The sequence below is a fragment of the Symphalangus syndactylus genome, chromosome 17 (genome assembly GCF_028878055.3).
Source record: "Symphalangus syndactylus isolate Jambi chromosome 17, NHGRI_mSymSyn1-v2.1_pri, whole genome shotgun sequence".
NCBI classification, from domain to species: domain Eukaryota; kingdom Metazoa; phylum Chordata; class Mammalia; order Primates; family Hylobatidae; genus Symphalangus; species Symphalangus syndactylus.
The window spans coordinates 59550084-59569843 of NC_072439.2; the positions used below are offsets into that span (position 1 = coordinate 59550084).

Consider the following 19760-nt stretch of genomic DNA (forward strand, 5'->3'; position numbering starts at 1 on the left):
TACATTAACAGATTAAAGGGAAAATAGGATTATCTCAAGAGGATAGAAAAATCAGTTGATAAAATTAAACAATTCTTAGAAAAACAGGAATAAATGGGAACCCCCTTAATCTGATAAAGAGCATTAACCACAAGCTTGGAGCAAACATTATGCTTACACTGAAATTCAGAAAACTCTCTTTAAATAAAAAGAGAGAAGGATAACTCATTCTAGTCACTCTAGTTCTGGAGAGCTAGTCAGGATGTGAGACAAAGAAATCAAATAACAGAATAAGGATTGGAAAGGAAGAAACAAAGCTGTAATTATTTTAAAGTGAGGACTTATACATAAAAAAGAACCAAGGAATGTGCTTCTTCCATTTAAAACATATTTTTTCTTGATTCTCTCCTCTTTCCCCATCCGATTCTTTCCAAATACCAGCCCATTTCTCTGATCTTTATGGGAAAATGCCCAGGGTTGTCACTGCTCATTTTCTTCAATTCTCTTCCCACCATCTCAAACTAACTCCAATCTGGCTTTCAGTCTGACCCATCCAGTGGCAACTGCTCTTGTCGAGTCATAATGACCTTCATGTGTCTGAACCTCAGTCAATTCTCAGTCTTGACCAATCAGTGACAAATCTCATTTGACCAATCAGTGGCATTTGACATCACTCTTTCCTTGGAACAGTTTATTCACCTGGCATTCAGGACACCATGATTTTCTGACTTTCTTTCTTTTTTTTTTTTTTTTACTGGATATTTCTTCTCAGTTTATTTTCCTAGTCCTTCATCATCTCCTTAACTTCTGAGTACTGGACTCAGTCTTTGGACTTTTTACTTTCTGTCTGCACTCACTCCCTGGGTGATCTCGCTCAGTCTCAAGGCTGACAAGTTCCAAAATTATAATGGCCAGCCCAGACTTCTCTCCTGCTCCAGACTCATACATACAATACTTGCACATCTCCACTCAGAATTCTGACAGCTCAGACTTTACACATGTAAAGTGGAACTCGTGATTCTTCCTACACTCCCTTGCCCTCACCCCCCCTTTCCAAATTCCTTCCTTCTTTGGTCGTCTTCATCTTACCTATTGACAATTTTATCATCCTAGTTTTTCAGGCCAAAAATCTTAAGTTTGTTCTCTCTCTCTCTCTCTTTCTCTTTACCCCTTCTCCCCACTGCCCCCTCTTCATCACACGCACATACTTCAGCAAATCCTGTTGGTCCTATCTTCAAAATACATCCAGGATCATCTGAACACTTCTCACCAGCACCACTGCTCCATGATGGTCAGAACCTCTGCTGCTTCTTATCTGAATTATTTCAGTAGCCACTTAACTGGCCTTTCTGATTTCACTCTTGCCTTTCCACAGACTGTTCCCAAAACAGGAATAGAAAAAAATTAGACAATTTTTTTTTTTTTTTGAGACGGGGTCTCGCTCTGTCGCCCAGGCTGGAGTGCAGTGGCACAATCTCGGCTCACTGTAAGCTTCGCCTCCCGGGTTCACGCCATTCTCCTGCCTCAGCCTCTCTGAGTAGCTGGGACTACAGGCGCCTGCCACCACGCCCGGCTAATTTTTTCTATTTTTAGTAGAGACGGGGTTTCACCGTGGTCTCGATCTCCTGACCTTGTGATCCGCCCTCCTCGGCCTCCCAAAGTGCTGGGATTACAAGCGTGAGCCACACTTCTGCTCAGAACTCTCCAGTAGCTGCCCAAGACTCCAACAATCCAGCTTCCACTTCTCTCTTAACCTCGTCTCCCTTTCCCCATTGTTCCCTTCACTACAGCCACACTGACCTCAGAAACTCCAGCCTACAACCTCAGGACTTTTGTACTTAATGGTTCTTCTGCCTGAAATGATTTTCTCCAGTACAGCCACACTGACCTCAGAAACTCCAGTCTACAGCCTTAGGACCTTTGTACTTAATGGTTCCTCTGCCTGAAATGATTTCCTCCAGGTACCCAAAAGTATTGCTCTCTCATCTCCTTCAAGTTTTGCTGAAATGTCAGCTTTTGTTTCAGTATGGACTACCTTGTGCACCCTATTTGAAATTTCAAGCCTCTGATATCCTGTCACTGCCCTCTGCTTTAATTTTCTACATAGCACTTACTTATCATCTTCTAATACACTACATATCTTCCTTATTTATTTGTTTATTTTCTGTCTTACCCAATTAAATGGATGACGTCAGAGGGCTTTTTTTTGTCTTTTTTGATTACTCTTATATACTAGCATCTAGTACAGTGTCTGAAACATAGTAGACAACAAATAAATATTTGTTGAATAAACTGGAAAATGTATATAGACAAATTATTAGGATTAGTAGGAGTGTTGAGTGAGTTTGATGAACATAAGATCACTATACAAGAATCATTTATGTTATAATCAACTGAAAATAGAATTGTAAAATATAATTTTAAAAAAGAATATTATTCATATTCTCAGAAAAAAATATAAAACACTTATACAGGTAACAAAAGATATATAATATTCTTAACATTCTTAGGAAAAATAGCATAAAACCTCTTTGAACAATATTTAAAAACATATAAATAAAGGGATAGAAATGCAATGTCTATAGATATAAAGACAGTACATAACGATGTTTTCTTCAAATTAATCTATAGATACAATAATACCCAGTTAAGATACTGATAGAATTATTCTGAAAACAGGAGAAGCTTAATATAAAATTATTAAAGAATAGAAAAAAACAAAGCAATGTTAAAGAAGGGTGGGAATACTGTCCTATCAGATATCAAGCAGATGACATGATTGTATATCTAGAAAACCCCATTGTCTCAGCCCAAAATCTCCTTAAGCTGATTAGCAACTTCAGCAAGGTCTCAGGATACAAAATCAATGTACAAAAATCACAAGCATTCTTGTACACCAGTCACAGACAAACAGAGAGACAAATCATGAGTGAACTCCCATTACAATTGCTTCAAAGAGAATAAAATACCTAGGAATCCAACTTACAAGGGATGTGAAGGACCTCTTCAAGGAGAACTACAAACCACTGCTCAATGAAAAAAAAGAGGATACAAACAAATGGAAGAACATTCCATGCTCACGGGTTAGAAGAATCAATATCGTGAAAATGGCCATACTGCCCAAGGTAATTTATAGATTCAATGCCATCCCCATCAAGCTACCAATGACTTTCTTCACAGAATTGGAAAAAACTACTTTAAAGTTCATATGGAACCAAAAAAGAGCCTGCATTGCCAAGTCAATCCTAAGCCAAAAGAACAAAGCTGGAGGCATCACGCTACCTGACTTCAACCTATACTACAAGGCTACAGTAACCAAAACAGCATGGTACTGGTACTGCAACAGAGACATAGATCAATGGAACAGAACAGAGCCCTCAGAAATAATGCCGCATATCTACAACTATCTGATCTTTGACAAACCTGACAAAAACAAGCAATGGGGAAAGGATTCCCTATTTAATAAATGGTGCTGGGAAAACTGGCTAGCCATATGTAGAAAGCTGAAACCAGATCGCTTCCTTACACCTTATACAAAAATTAATTCAAGATGGATTAAAGACTTACATGTTAGACCTAAAACCATAAAAACCCTAGAAGAAAACCTAGGCAATACCATTCAGGACATAGGCGTGGGCAACGACTTCATGTCTAAAACACCAAAAGCAATGGCAACAAAAGCCAAAATTGACAAATGGGATCTCATTAAACTAAAGAGCTTCTGCACAGCAAAAGAAACTACCGTCAGAGTGAACAGGCAACCTACAGAATGGGAGAAAATTTTTGCAACCTACTCATCTGACAAAGGGCTAATATCCAGAATCTACAATGAACTCAAACAAATTTACAAGAAAAACACAAACAACCCCATCAAAAAGTGGGCGAAGGACATGAACAGACACTTCTCAAAAGAAGACATTTATGCAGCCAAAAAACACATGAAAAAATGCTCATCATCACTGGCCATCAGAGAAATGTAAATCAAAACCACAATGAGATACCATCTCACACCAGTTAGAATGGCCATCATTAAAAAGTCAGGAAACAACAGGTGCTGGAGAGGATGTGGAGAAATAGGAACACTTTTACACTGTTGGTGGGACTGTAAACTAGTTCAACCACTGTGGAAATCAGTGTGGCGATTCCTCAGGGATCTAGAACTAGAAATGCCATTTGACCCAGCCATCCCATTACTGGGTATATACCTAAAGGACTTTAAATCATGCTGCTATAAAGACACATGCACACGTATGTTTATTGTGGCACTATTCACAATAGCAAAGACTTGGAACCAACCCAAATGTCCAACAACGATAGACTGAATTAAGAAAATGTGGCACATATACACCATGGAATACTATGCAGCCATAAAAAATGATGAGTTCACGTCCTTTGTAGGGACATGGATGAAACTGGAAAACATCATTCTCAGTAAACTATCGCAAGGACAAAAAACCAAACACCACATGTTCTCACTCATAGGTGGGAATTGAACAATGAGAACTCATGGACACAGGAAGGGGAACATCACACTCCGAGGACTGTTGTGGGGTGGGGGGAGGGGGGAGGGACAGCATTAGGAGATATACCTAATGCTAAATGATGAGTTAATCGGTGCAGCAAACCAACATGGCACATGGATACATATGTAACAAACCTGCACATTGTGCACATGTACCCTAAAACCTAAAGTATAATAATAATAAAAAAAAAGACTTATTACAAGGTAAGAGATAAGCTGTGTATCAGAGTGAGATATGCAACCTGCATAGGTGACAAAGGACTAATACAAGAATATACAAAATACTCTAAGTTAATAAAAATAAGATTTTAAGACTACAAAAGAAAAAAGAAAAAAAACAAACAGATACTTCACTGGAAGTAAAGTGGTAGGGACTTCCTTCAGAGGAAAACAAATGGCACACAGCAAATAAGCATTTGAAAAAATGGTCAATCTTGGTAATAATGAGAGGAGTGTATATTTAAACAATTACACGCTGCTTCACTTAGATTAAAAAAAAACTTTTAAAATCTGGTAAAAGCAAGCACTGGTGAGGATATAAAGCAACTGGAACTTTCAGTGTTGGGTGTGTAAACTGGCACATTCCTGTTGGAAAGCAATTTGTTGGTATAGCACAAAGTTGCAAATACACAAAACACTAAAACCTGTTGTTTCACTTTTAATTGTGTACTTTAGAAATACTTGGCAATTACAAGTATTTAGAACTTTAGAAATAATTGGCCAAAATTGCCAATTACAGGAATGTTTACTGTAACACTGTTTAAATAATAAATATAAACCAAAAAAAGAATGGATACATTGTAGCACATTCATATAAGGGAATACTCTGCCTCAGCAAAAATAAATGAGTTGAAACTACGTGTACAAATACAGACAAATCTCAAAAACGTAATTTGAGCCCTATGACAACATTTATATAAAGTTTAAAAATACAAAATACTATGCTGTAATTCACTTTGGAACCATGGATGTATAGCAAAAACAAAAACAAAAAGCAACCATGCATAGCTAAATACCACAAGGAGGATATTGGTTACCTTGGGAGGCATGGGGGAGGAGAATTGGATTAAAAAGAGACATGAAGGGATTTTCAATTGTACCTAACATGTTAAAGTGGGTGATTCTGTGTGCCTGGTGTGTTTCATTTTTAAAAGAAAAATAAAGAGAACTGGAAGGCGGGTGGATCGGTTGGGCATGAGGTGAACACCAATGGAAAGGTGGAAGAAGTGGATGAGTGGATGAGACAATCTCACTTGAAGTAGCCTGGGAGGAAAGCCAAGTTAGTACAACTGATTATCAGGTAAAAGTGGTCTAGAAAGGACTCAAAATGAAAAGACAAAACTTAAAAGTATGTTTGGGAACTTGGAGAGGATACTGAGTTGAGAAGTCACATTTTCAAAGTGAAACATAAGGGCAAAATATTTCATAGTAGTATTTTGTAGTAACTGGTAGAAAAATAGGACATGGACTAGACAGTGAAATCTAGTAAAGTTTAATTATTTTTGTGAGTGGCTTTGGGAGAAGGATTGGAGGCTTGTTTGCCACATTTTTGGATTCCACAAAGCTGAAAGTGCTAAGTAATATATTTGACAGAATCATGATGTTTAAAAGACATATTCTGGAATGAGGGCTTAAAGACAATAATTTTTTCTTGCAATGTTTAAAATGTGGCAGGATACACTTTAAAAAATTTAAACTTATCTAATTACAAGTCCTGATTCAACCTGAATGCCTTAGCACATCACAAGATAAATGTGGACAACTGATTTTTTAAAAACACAGAATATTTGACTAGTATTAGTAGTTGTTCTAAGCAATTGGTGTGAGTATTGGGCAATGATAAATTACAATAATAAATTAGGACTATTCCAAAGGAGGGTAACCAGAATGTTAAGAGTGTAGGCCGTACCTGGGATCTTCAATGAAGCCTTCTCTAACAATGTGGAAACAAGATTGTCCTTTGAGGATTAAACCAATAAAGTCCACTCGTATGAGTGGGATTAGCCAGTACAGGCCTAAACCAAGACATTATCTTTTGATGGGTGACTTTGCAAGTGAGTTAGGTGTAATCTCAGGCAGGAAGGGCTGGAATGTGATTGTAATGGAGGAGGAAGAAACCTAATCAATAAAAGTATTTCTTAACCAAAGAAAGACTGAGTAAACAGACTTGAGGAAAACAGCATGAAACACACAAGAATTCTGATCCGTATGAGTTATAATTTTCATTGTAAATCAGTACATGTGTTCTAATCTAATTTATATTTCCAAGTCTTGTATTTGGATAGCATGATTTGGATAGCATTTCTCAGGTACCAACAAAATTGAGTTTTCCAGATCTGACAGGTGAGGGTTACAACATGAGGTGCTGTAACCTTTCCCTGACACAGGCTCCTTCTTTGTCATGGAAAAACCCAAGGACACTAAGATGTTTAGCTGGGAGGAGACACGCCAGAGGTGAAGCCTGGTGCTTATCTTCAAAAGGCTTAAAGTTTTTCTTGTAGAAACAGAGGGTAGACTCTTTTGATTGTTGGGGGCAGAGAACAGAACAGAGACAACAGGTAGAAAGTACAAAGTAAGATTTCATCCGGCTAAGCAGAGGAACATGTTAATCATTTGAACTCCCAACAATGAAAATGCTCCCTCTTTCTCAGGGTTCTTTGATCATAAGCAACAGAAAAAGTCTGAATAAGTACAGCAAATAATAATAATAATAGCAATAAGAAGAAGATAAGAGGTGGCTCATATATTTGAAGGAGAAAGTGAACTACCAGGCCTTAAAAGGAGAAGTGATCAAGGCAGCTACAATGATAGAGGGGGAGGAAGTAAAGTACTGTTTCTTTGGGGAACCGTCCTCATGATAAATCACCCTCTGCTGATATCTTTCTTAAAATTACTGGGGAAAAACTTCTGATTTTCAAGCTTGGGCCAGGTGTCCACCTCTTCTCTCCCCCACCCCTGATAGGGAAGGGTAGTGGGCACTCATGAGTAGGGAACCTTGATGGAGATGCCATCAAGGCTTCATGCAATGGAAAGGGACAATTTAGCAAAGGAAAATTGAGAAGCAGGTAAAAATATTAGAAACCCACCATATTCTCATCATTGCAAGTGCAGGAGAAGCCACCTATTTTTCAGCAATCTTCTGTGCTGGAAGTTGAAAAAGGCAATTTAGAAGATCCCTTCCTGTTCTACATTTCTGAAGAGAAATTGAGAAGTGGAATTGATTACTGAGATCCAAGTCATTAGGAAAGGCCTAGAGAGGAATAGCTGGGGCTGGATCTGAGGAAAGGATGGGACACAGCTAACAGGGAAGTAAGCCACAGAGCAGGCATGGTGGTTCCATGTGCTAATCAGAAAAGGAAGATAAGGAGCTGCTGGCATTGGTAACCTCAAACTTGATATATGTAAATTAGAAGCTACCATTTTTCTTCTGCTCCATGAGAGGGTTACAGATAGAGAAATGGAAGAAGTAAGATGTGGTAAAAGTTAGTAGACGAAGAAGACACAGGAACTCCTGGCTCTCCAGAACTCCTGGTACAGTGAGATGCTATTTGGACAGCTTAAGGAATGGATGATGATCCTAATGACAAGGGACCTGCCAGCCTTAATAGTTAACCAGTGGAGCTATATAATAGAACTGAGTCACAAGTCCTAAAATTCTGAATTTGATGTCTGTGAAACAAAGCAATTAATGATGGAAACAAAATAAATAACTGGCCACTAGTGACCTCTAGTGGAAGTAGGCTTTAGGGAACTGATGTGATCTTTGATTTCTGTTTTGTTTTGTTTTCCTAGTAAGAAGATGAAAACCAGTGTAATTTTCAGCCAATTGATTTGCAGAGGAGTGTGAAAGAAGGGGCTTCTGAAAACAGGACAAAAATCTTACCCAGAAAATGAAAATGTACCAGGAATATGTTGTGCTTTGCGTCAAACTAAGTTGATTAATGTTCTGGAAAAGATGTGGATAAGTAATTGCCATCAAAGATATTACCTGAGAAAAGAAGAGTTTTTTGAGCAGTGATTTCATTGGTCACTGGAGGGAATTTGGCAGGTTAATGGCAGCCAGCAAGAGAAAATAGGCTTGAAGAGGAGGCTGCACGGGTTGCCAGTATACCTTTTAAATATATCTTCTTTGTAACATGGAAGAGTGCTGTTGTTTCTGAAATATGCACACATTTGCCAATTCAGTATTGTATGGCTTGAGTCCCACCACTTTCATCTTCCCAATGGGTGTCTGTGCCAAGTGTTGGCAAACACTGCTGAGCTGGGAGGATGTGGGTGGATGCCTGGTGGCCCTAGGCCTTTGAAGTGGGACCAGTCTCATGGAGAGTCCAAGTACAATCAAGAAGGTCAACAGGAAACCACTCTGGGCACTCCACATCCATCCTCTTTGGGAAGTGCTTTCAGAATATATAATCTTGACATTGAAGAGAAGCAAAGGAATGCAAGTATTGATGGGAGGTTTTACATCTGTCTGATCACACTGGGGACTAATAATGGGTGGGTGGAATTAAATGGCGGGTCGAGGGAGCAGGGGTGCAGGTGGGTAGAAAAAGAAGCAAGGGAAAGATAAAAAATAGAGACAATACAGAAGTAAACAGAATCAGCGTTATCAAGCCCTGGGCAACTGTCACTTCTGGCAGCAAAGCGATCGTTGTCCTTGTCTCGTATTACCTGCGTGGCAGGAGGTGTCATCCTGCCTTCTTTCATTATTCAGCCTCCCACACACACCCTGCTCTTGTTTACTGATGCTGTTGTGCTGCTCTGCAGGTCTGCTTTTCCCTGGATTGGCTCCCTCTCCTCTCAGTGTCATTTCAAGGATATAAAAATAGCCCCTAAATAATATTTTTGTGAGAATTCCACGCTGGTCTGCAATTTTCAGAATTCTGGCCTTTGTGAGTGTGCCAAAGATGATCTAACCGCCCCCCACTAAGCCATGACTTCCCTACTGATATTTCTTAGATGCCAACAAAACCACAGAGCAGATTAAGAGAGACCAATATTAGTGGTATTTCCTCTTTCCCTCTTTCCCCTACAAAGATCCTTCTGCCAGGATATATACAAATCTCTAGCTCTAGGATAGGCCATTTCAGAGATGTAGTCTATAAACCAGTTTACTTACTGAAGATGAGCTAATTATCTTAATTTGCTCCAAAGCTTCTGTCAGGCTGTCTTCAATCTCAGAGTCATCTAAGGAGAAGAGGTCCCCAGCTCGTGAAAGATCTTTTTGTCCCAAAACCAGTCTGAACAGTTGATGCATGGTGAGGATGAGTTTGATCAGTTGACTTTCTACAGGCCCAGAGTCATGTGTTTCAGTTATCAGAGGTCAGTAAGACAAAAACATGTAGAAGGAGGTATACTTCTTATTCCATGAAAGATCATTTTTCTCCAGACTTTGAGGTCTTCATTGACACTCTCTGCAAGGGAAACAAATGACACAATATAGCCACTGGCAGAATTGCATAAGCTCAGAATGTGAACTCAGTGTCCAGTGGAGAGAGAGAGAAAAAAAAGAAACTTGGAAACATGTGCCTAGAGTAATAGATCTTGGCTTAATGATCTTTAAATGAGCTCTTTCCTTGTTTTTGTCTCAAAAAGTCTTGTCAAAAATTACTAGGTTTCTCCAGAATTTAATTTGAACTTTAAAAGTCAACATGAGCCCCACGCTTTTCTCCTTTCTACATCCTTCTCTTCTCTCCATGTCACAAGGACAAACAACAATCATGCCTAACACTTGCCAGATTTTCCTCAAACAGATTGTCATGGGAATCAAACAGAAAGGGAGAACAAAAGGAAAAGAGGGAGCATAGGAAACATCTCCTAGACCCACTTCCCCGAACCCTTCCTTCCAGAACCTGGACACAGAAACCAGTGCTTACCCTCTTGGTTGGGCTGCCTTGCTACGCTAGCAGTAGAAGTTCCCTGCTCTGTCAGTCAAAAAGGTGGCCTCAGTACTTACCCTACTCCTACGTACTCTATAATCAAGTAGCAATAAAATAAAGATGCTGCTTAGGAGAATGGCGTTAGATAAATCTCTACTGAACATGAAGATTAACTGTAACACTGAAATGAACATGATAGCCTTGCCATGCAGGCTAAAGAGGAGGGCTCTGGGATCAGGCAACTCTCCTTCTATTCCAGTTGAAGTAATAAAGTCCCACTATATTTCTCACCCAATTAACAGTCTACAGAGAGGAGGGCAACAGCACAAATTAGACATCTGATTATTCTCATCAGCTCCCTTCTGGGCCTAATAAAATCACAGACCATTTGCACTGGCAGAGACCTTAGTAATCATTTAATGGCCAGTGAGGTTTAATGACTTCCCCAAGGCCCCATAATAGCTGTGGCAAGGATAGTCTACTGATTTCAGTCCAGTGCGCTTCCCTCACAGTTTACAGTAGAGTGGAATCACCTCATACATGTGGGTAGCTTACAAATGCAGCCACATGCTTAGTGAGAGCCAAGAGTGAGTTATTTAATATAAGCAATAGGCATTTCTGCCTAGCATTTTACTCTGAATGGTTTGCCAGAAAGAGTGTGAAAAGGGAGAGGAGAATCTATTGTTCCCTTGGGTAGTCTCAGACCTCTCCTCTGAGCTATTGTTGTGAGAGCACCTCTTTGTGTTGAATGTAAGTTTAAAGACACATACTCTTCAAACAACATGGCCTCTAAATACAAGCCAAAGCTTTCATTAGACACTCAACTAAATAAGCTATCTGTAGTATTGTAAGTGGTACAATTCATGAGTCATAGGGATTTTAAGGAAAATACTCTCTATATGCAATTTTTGTACTATCTACCAGCTTTTGAAAAATGAAGCCTAACACTCACATGCCTTTATCTATGTACCAGGCATAAATACTGTAAATATTAATTCATCTAATCCTCATAACTATATGAAGATATGTCATCCCCACTTTGTAGGTGAGCAACCTGAGGTAGTTAAATAACTGCTAAAGCCATGCAGCTACCAAGCTGGAGAGCTGGAATTTGAACCCAGAGACTCCAGCAGTGCTAGACTCCAAGTTCATAACCATTATGAAATATTGACTCCATGTAAGATGTGAGGCTACTGTTAGGAGTAAAGGTCCTCAGAGCATTATTAATATTTAGTGATGAAGTTGTTAGCAGGGTTATCAAGCAAGAAAATGAATTCCTCTCCCCTTCTACATTGCTCCTGGATCCTTGCCCATTCTATGCCCTGGGATTTAGAGCAACCAGAGAGCAAGAGAGTCACAGGAGAAGATGCTTGGAGGAAGAGCAAAGGAGAATGGTAAGCTTTCAGAGGGAGGTGGAGCAGAGTGAGGTACTGCAAAGTAGTTTGCACCCTGGGAAATGTGGAAGGGTGAATCACAATATCTCTAAGAAAAATCAGCACAGTGTTTTCCTACATTTTTCTCTTAACACATTTTCCACTCAGGCTCAGATATTTACAGTGACAAGAGTCTCAATAAAATAATATTCAGGAAATTGGATGGAAATGACTTCACCTGACCTGTCAGCTTGTTGGACATGTGGCACTCCATGAAGTACATTCAGCTGCCCCGGGTCATAGATGCTCAGAAGCTCCAAGAAGGAGTAGAAATATGTGCTGGTACAGAGGGGCACCCGCAGGCTTTTCCTGGGCTCTTTCTGCACACTCCACATTTACATGACACGTGGTGTGGAGTCCCACATTCATGCTGCCAACTTCAGCTGTTACTCTTGAGGGCCCATCACATGCAAAACATTGCTTTGGGCCCTAAACAGAAACAGCAAGTTGTTTAACACACAGCCATACAGGAAAGCTTTCACAAACCTAGGGGTGGAGTGGGGAGAGGTGAGACTTACACATTATTTTCCAAAGGGCTCTTTTGCACATTTTCAACTGTGATCTTCAAAACACCTTCTACAATATGGGAGTGACCAAGAGAAAAATCTCTTGGATACTACAAAAAGAAGTTTGGGGAAGTACAAGGGAGAGAGAAGTCACTTCCAGGGGAAGATGATAATGAATAGCTTTATGGAGGAAATGGTATTTGAGAAGCACCTTTAAGATAGCTGAGATTTTTACAGGTTTTATTCAATGCACTTGTGCTGAGTTCATACTAAGTCATCTGCTCATCTAGGAACCGAGGGTCAAGTCCCAGCTCAGCTACTCAGCGATTATGGGACCTTTAGTTCATGTTTTTTTCCTTTCTTGAGGCTTAGTTTTCTTATTCACAAAATGGGGCTAATACACACCTCGTCTATTTCGTTAGGGTGTTTTGAGGGTCACAGGTGATGATGTGCAAAGGAGCCCTTTATAAAATAATGGCACAACTGACATTTGGTGGGTGTTTGCCATGTGTCAGGTACTTATCTCAGTGCTTCTCAAATACTGAGCCACTTAATTCTTATGAAAATTCCATGCAATCAAAAACTGATGTTTAGAGAGGAAAGTAACCACCAGTCTTCAAGAGGCACTTGAAAAGTAAGTTGCCGAGTCAGGATTGAAGGCAGCTAGTCTCCCAGGATAGTTGTATTCATGACTGTGTGAGATAATTATTATTGAGCTGCCTCCCTTCCCATCAGCTCTCATTCAATGAGTACCTCTGAGAGGTGACAGCGTGCTGGCAGTCCTCACAGCCCTCCATCGCTCTCTGCACCTCCTCTGCCTGGGCTCCCACTTTGGCGGCACTTGAGGAGCCCTTCAGCCCACCGCTGCACTGTCGGAGCCCCTTTCTGGGCTGGCCAAGGCCAGAGCCGGCTCCCTCAGCTTGCAGGGAGGTGTGGAGGGAGAGGCGCCAGCGGGAACACCGGCTGCGCGCGGTGCTTGCGGGCCAGCTGGAGTTCCGGGTGGGTGTGGGCTTGGCGGGCCCTGCACTCGGAGCAGCCGCGGCTGCGGGCAATGAGGGACTTAGCACCCGGGCCAGCAGCTGCGGAGGGTGTAATGGGTCCCCCAGCAGTGCTAGCCGTCCGGCGCTGCGCTCGATTTCTCACCCGACCTTAGCTGCCTTCCCGCGGGGCAGGGCTCTGGACCTGCAGCCCGCCATGCTTGAACCTCCCACCCCCTCCATGGGCTCCTGCGCGGCCCGGGCCTCCCCGACGAGCGCCACCCCCTGCTCCACCGCGCCCAGTCCCACTGACCAACCAAGGGCTGAGGAGTGCGAGCACACAGCGCGGAACTAGCAGGCAGCTCCATCTGCAGCCCCAGTGTAGGATCCACTGGGTGAAGCCAGCTGGGCTCCTGAGTCTGGTGGAGATGCGGAGGACCTTTATGTCTAGCTCAGGGATTGTAAATACACCAATCAGCACCCCGTCAAAACAGACCACTGGGCTCTACCAATCAGCAGGATGTGGGTGGGGCCAGATAAGAGAATAAAAGCAGGCTGCCCGAGCCAACAGTAGCAACCCGCTCCGGTCCCCTTCCACAGTGTGGAAGTTTTGTTCTTTTGTTCTTTGCAATAAATCTTGCTGCTACTCACTCTGGGTCCAGACTGCTTTTATGAGCTGTAACACTCACCGCGAAGGTCTGCAGCTTTACTCCTGAAGCCAGCGAGACCACGAGCCCACCGGGAGGAACAAACAACTCCAGACGCGCCGCTTTAAGAGCTGTAACACTCACCGCGAAGGTCTGCAGCTTCACTCCTGAGCCAGCGAGACCACGAACCCACCAGAAGGAAGAAACTTCGAACACATCCGAACATCAGAAGGAACAAACTTCAGACGCGCCACCTTAAGAGCTGTAACACTCACCGCGAGGGTCCGCTGCTTCATTCTTGAAGTCAGTGAGACCAAAAACCTACCAATTCCGGACGCACCTCCACATGCTGCACATCCCTTCCTAAATAAGGACTGGCAAGGCACGTTGTTTATTTTTCAGCAGCTGTCATTAATATTTTGCGCAGGTGTCTGGCTTCTCCTGCTGGTCTTTTTGCAATAGCAGGGAAGGTCACAGCCAGATCAAATTCTACCTCATGTTTTGAGAAACTCCTTACTCTTATGAATGTCATAGTCCTGTGGCCTGTGCGCACGTGTACATATACATGTACCATATACACACAACCATACCGTATACACACATGCACATATGTGCATATAGTCAAAATACTTTCTGCACATCAACCTTTTCACTAGACACTAGATGCTTTCTTCTTTTAGTTCTCCCATCAACTCTGCAGGTAGATATTACCATCTAAGAGGAAATAGGACCAGTGAGGTTAAGTATCATGTCCAAGGTTACACAAAGAGCCAATATTCACATCCAGGTACGCCAGACTCCAAAATCTCATACTTTTTGTATGATTTTTAAAAGCTGGCTTATAAAATTCTTACTGCCTTTAATTTGCTTCCTTCATAATTTCCTTCCGTAATCTTTAAGGGGTTCTAATCTGAGGCCCACGTTCTCATTATTTAGTTTTTTTTTTCTTTTTTTTGGCAGGTATTTGCTGGCGAATCAGCTTTCTGTGAGGAGAAACAGAAACCACGAAAACAAATGACGGCGCCAAACGTGGCACATTTCAGGGAGTCACAGCTGTCCCGCGCAAACTCTACTTTACCTGTTCTACTCCTCAAAGGCGCCCTTGCAGTTACTCAGCTGCATGGTTTGAGACTGGGCGGGAGATTCAGGCAGGCTCCGAGGGCACAGCGAGTGGAATCCGCTCAGCTCAGTGAACCTGAAGTTGTTCATTGCGGAGCCGGTGCCGGGTGGAAGAATTCAAGGAATGTAGCCTGATGCCACCGGCAGCCCCAGAGACCGGTCAGGTGACAGGCTGCACCTCACCCGGCGGAGTTACCTCCCAGTGCAACGCTCTGTTTCCTGGGGTGAAACACAAAGCCTGCTCCAGTAAAGGAGAGTTGTTTTTAACAGAGAAAACAGAACTCCCTGTGTTCGTGAAAATCTATACTTTCCCAGGGAAGAATGGGGGGCGGCGGCGAGCCACGCAGGAAACAATTTTCAACAGGACCTCAAGCAGGTGAACGGAATGGCTGTAGGGAGCCACCTCTCAGAGCTCCAGGGGAGGAGAAGAGAACTGCATCTTCATTAACACTTCCTCTCCCTGAGATTTCACAATCGTTTTGGAAACACTGAGTGTTCATCCAGTAAGAGTCACCTCCTAAAGAAAGTATCCCTTTGCTCTGCCTCTAGAGTAATATTGTTGAAAGTTGAAGTATGCGGGAAGTTGCTGATAAACAGAACAAACCACAACATACGTACTCTCTTTTTTTCGTTATTTGCTGGGAAGCTTTTTATAAAAATCCACGTGGACCAGATATATTGGATTTGTACTTTTAAATATTGCAGCAACACTCAGGCAAAAGGTTTATCCTGCTTAATCTACTGACACTCCGATGGAGAAAAGGGCACTGGAACCTTCCTTTATTCTTTAAACAGGTAACAGTGCACTTTAAAAAGCAATGTTTTTAAGACCATTCTTCTCGACCCCTAAGTCGTCTGTTCCTGTGGTAGATCTATAGCTATCAAATCATCTCTCTTCTGGCAATGCGTACAGGCAGCTATCCTGCAGATAATCTCATCTTTGTGATCACTAGGGTGTGTCTACTCAAAGGGTGTGGTCAGGGTGGCCAGTTAAACCAGGTCATATGTTCCAGGAGAACGATCTCGTAAATCTGCCTAGACAGTTGGTGATCAATCGTATTTTTATGCCATCCACATTTGGAGAACTATCCCCTTGAAGAATTCCTTTATAAAAATCAAGAATCCAGTCATTCACTAGTAGTTGTATTCTTTCATTAGTAGTTTTTCTAATTTACAATATACTAATGAAGTCTCATCTTTTAATGGAATAGATGATATTGCTTTAGCCTTCCCTTTTAATCCTGTATTCATTATTACTGATTTTTAATCCCTAGATTTTTATCCAGTTTTATTTTTTTAAAGGGTGTAGAGTCCTGAATTGGACACTATGGAACTCCAGTAAGAAGAGCAGAGTGATAAGAGTATGGGAATCTAGACTCAACTGGGTTCCAAGCTCAGCTATGCCGTTACCTGCAGTGTAAATGTGGGCAGGTTAATTAGACTCCCTGAGCCTGGAATTCCTCCTTTGCTCCTGAGGATTGTGATATGGGTTGTTGGGAGGTTTAAGGAGATGACGTAAAACATTTAACACAGAGCCTGGCATATGGCAACCACAGAAAAAGTGCCAGCAATCATATCCTTAAGAGTACTATTATTCCTATAGATGATCCACTAGTTAACACATTCCCATGCTATACCTTTTAAAAATTAATACACGACTGTACTGTTCACTAAATTGAGTTCACAGAGCTAAAGATGTTTAGGTTGTTTCCATTTGTGCCATATTTATACCTTTGTTGTCCTTTCCCTATCTTAGTCATCCTGTCCTTACCTCTGGGTTGTTCACTTTTCATCTGTAAACTTCATTCTCTTGAATGTGACCCTGTTGATTTTTTGGCAACCTTATCTTGTTTCCTGGAGAGATAGTTTTACCGTGATCCTACCCCCACCAAGGTTGAACAATAACAGTGAATGTTTTTACAGAGCAGAAATGGGCTAGAATACATTGTATCTCAAACTTTTTGTGGCTGGGTAATCCAAACACCTGAGTTTTCCATGGAAGTGTAGCACTCCTTCCCGTGTTTATTAGTGAGAAAGGAGTGGCCCTCCAGGGCTCCAGCTACTTTCTTTACTACTTTTCAAGGTGACCTACACTCAATGCCCACTAATAAAACATTAGTGGCTTACTCTATTATGCATCTGTAGATGCTGCTAAATGAAAATATACACGAACCGGAGGACTTAATCGCCACACTATTGGGATACTGCCTGTAGAATAATTGAAACTCTTGGGGGAGATTTCAATCACCATAATTAACTCAAAAAACCAACTTATTCTGAAGAATTCAGCCTCTAGCTTGCAACTTAGGTTAGGGTACACCCTGGCTTCCTCACTTCAGAAAATTCTAGAACGGCAATATTTATTTACCTTACGCTTAGACTACATTACTCTGCATCAAAATATTTTCGTTTTATTCACCTGTATTAAAAATGCTCATTAACAAACTTAGTCCCATTTGGGCTCTAGAAACTTTCAATAAAGTTCTCAGATTTTTCCCTTGAAAGAAAGGATTACAGATTCTTTTGAAGGAGCATCTTTTTCACACAGCGTGAAAGGACTACAGGCGTTCCCATGGGAATTGGCTGCATACATTTCAGCCCTTCCCACAAAATGTCTATTGTTCCCTGGATGTCTCTGGGCTTCCTTGGCTGTGGCATGCTGCTACACTTCACTTCTACTGAAAGCCTCTGAGTCTGGCTTATTCCAAGAGATGCTAAAGGCTTCAGCCCTTTTTGCTAGAGTACATACGATCTAAGTTTGTAGCAGGCTTATTTCATAAGTACATGAAAAAAATAGATTTGGTGACCTATTTAGTCAAGAGCCCAAAAAACTACTTAATTTTGATTTCATATTTCAACTTATTAAAACACAAATAGGAAACATTTCCTTCAAAAAGGATGAGAAATACTTATTTTCAAGTCTAATAAACTTTCTAAAATCAAGGCTTTTGTGACGTAATAATTTTATAGTGTATTCATTTTCAGCTGTAAATTTTGACTTTGCTGGTCATTTTTGCTCTGGAAAAATACAAATCTTGCTGAAAAATCCTAATTCAAATTCGCGGGTTTGTTCTTCCAGAAAATGTACCAGAACTTTCAAACTACATGGAAAATCATTGTTAAATGTATCTTCATTTACATTTAAGTTTCATGTACTAAATATCTATATGACCAACTCAAATATTTCCCTAAATATTTTTTCTGCTTTTTAAATCAAAAATATATAAATGTCATTTAATCCAATGGTTGATTACTACAACAATTTAAGTGTGTATCTGAAAGAATAAAAAAGTGGTTAGATTTAATTATGATTTGTAAGATATCTGAAACACCAAAGGAAAAAACGGCAGCAGCAACAAACAGTAATGGTGACCCTGTTCAACCTACTGACTGTAATGATGCTATAATATTTAATTTTCTTTGAAAATCCATAGGCAGAGCCAGTTTCTTTGCTGGTTGCAAAATGTTGATTGAGGTAAACAAAAGTATAAAATAGAAATGAGACTAGATTTTTACGGAGTAAAACAAAAATGCACATAATATGAATCTAGAAGCACAGCTTTCTGCTCCTGAGGCCTAGAGACATGTTTTAATAACCCACAGAGAAGTGGCATTTTTACCCTAATAACCGAAATGCCTGCATACATGGCTAGACATGCAGCTCCCAAATGTGCTTTATCTGCATAATCAGCCAGCCCCTGGAAGTTTCTCAGCTCCATTCTCCTATCCCCCACTCTTTGCTTCTCTGCAGCCTCTGACATTTACTTTAATTAGCTTTTGTTTTTGCTGAACAAAAGGACATGAAAGAAGATAGCCATACCTCTTTGCACAGGAATCTCTGGTCATAGAAAATAGAAGGCAAAATCCTTGATCTTTAGAGCACTGCAGCTGGGACCCATGACCATGCTCAGAGGCAGCCTTGCAGCTGCTGCCCAGTCCTGTGGGCTGCAGCTGTGTCTCCCAGAGCTGCCTGTCAATTTCATTCCCTCCCCATGGACTCACCGTGCGGAATCGGGCAAATGAGTAACTTTTCTTCTCTCTCTCTAACTTCTACTTAGACCTAACAATTGGCACAAAGCTTCACTTATTTCTATACTAGATTTACAGATTTCTCTGAGCAGATCTGTAGTTTGAAAGAATTAGATTTGCCTAGCAACCAGTAATTTAGGTTCTGTTAATGAATAACTCGCTTTAAGAAATCAAGGAAGTTTTAGGTTAATATCAGATGTGGGGCCTTTTAGCAGGCATCAGGAAAAAGGCTTGGGGAGGGAATGGAGGAAGGGAAGCACTGGAATGAAATGGTATTTAAGCCAAATATGATAGAAGAAAAATAACACAAGAGAAGCAAAATGGCTAGGGTAAAGGAGCAAAAGTCTAATTATACTATTGGTATTGCTTACGAAACACACAACAACTTAATGAAAGTTCCCTGGTAGCACTAGAGATTTTTCTGAACCCTCATGGTTCCTTCTTGCATCCACCCAAATTTCTAACTCCCTTCCTTTTACCATCCTAATATAGAACTCATCTTTTCAGACCTAATTCATTGGGATCCCTCACAAGCACTCCCACATCGCCTCATCTCTGTCTCTCTTTTAAGGAGAATGCACTTTAAAACCTCTAATGCATAAATTAATTGGTGGTGTCCAGCGGATTATTATATCTAGAGGCTCTTCTCTCCCTTTAAGTGTATGGCAT

General features: G+C 41.0%; 1 protein-coding gene across 2 annotated transcripts in view; it reads right to left on the bottom strand.

Annotated features, from left to right (window-relative positions):
• The window catches only part of VEPH1 (ventricular zone expressed PH domain containing 1), a 255018-nt gene extending 235996 nt beyond the window's left edge, over positions 1 to 19022 (bottom strand). For both annotated transcript variants that reach the window (XM_063620307.1, XM_063620306.1), the window contains exons 1-2: positions 18883 to 19022; positions 9621 to 9915 (exon numbers count right to left, since the gene is read on the bottom strand). In XM_063620307.1, coding sequence (XP_063476377.1) covers positions 9621 to 9758 — 138 coding nt within the window. In that variant the 5' untranslated portion in view covers positions 9759 to 9915; positions 18883 to 19022. The remainder of the gene's footprint in view (positions 1 to 9620; positions 9916 to 18882) is intronic.
• Between the last annotated feature and the right edge of the window lie 738 nt (positions 19023 to 19760).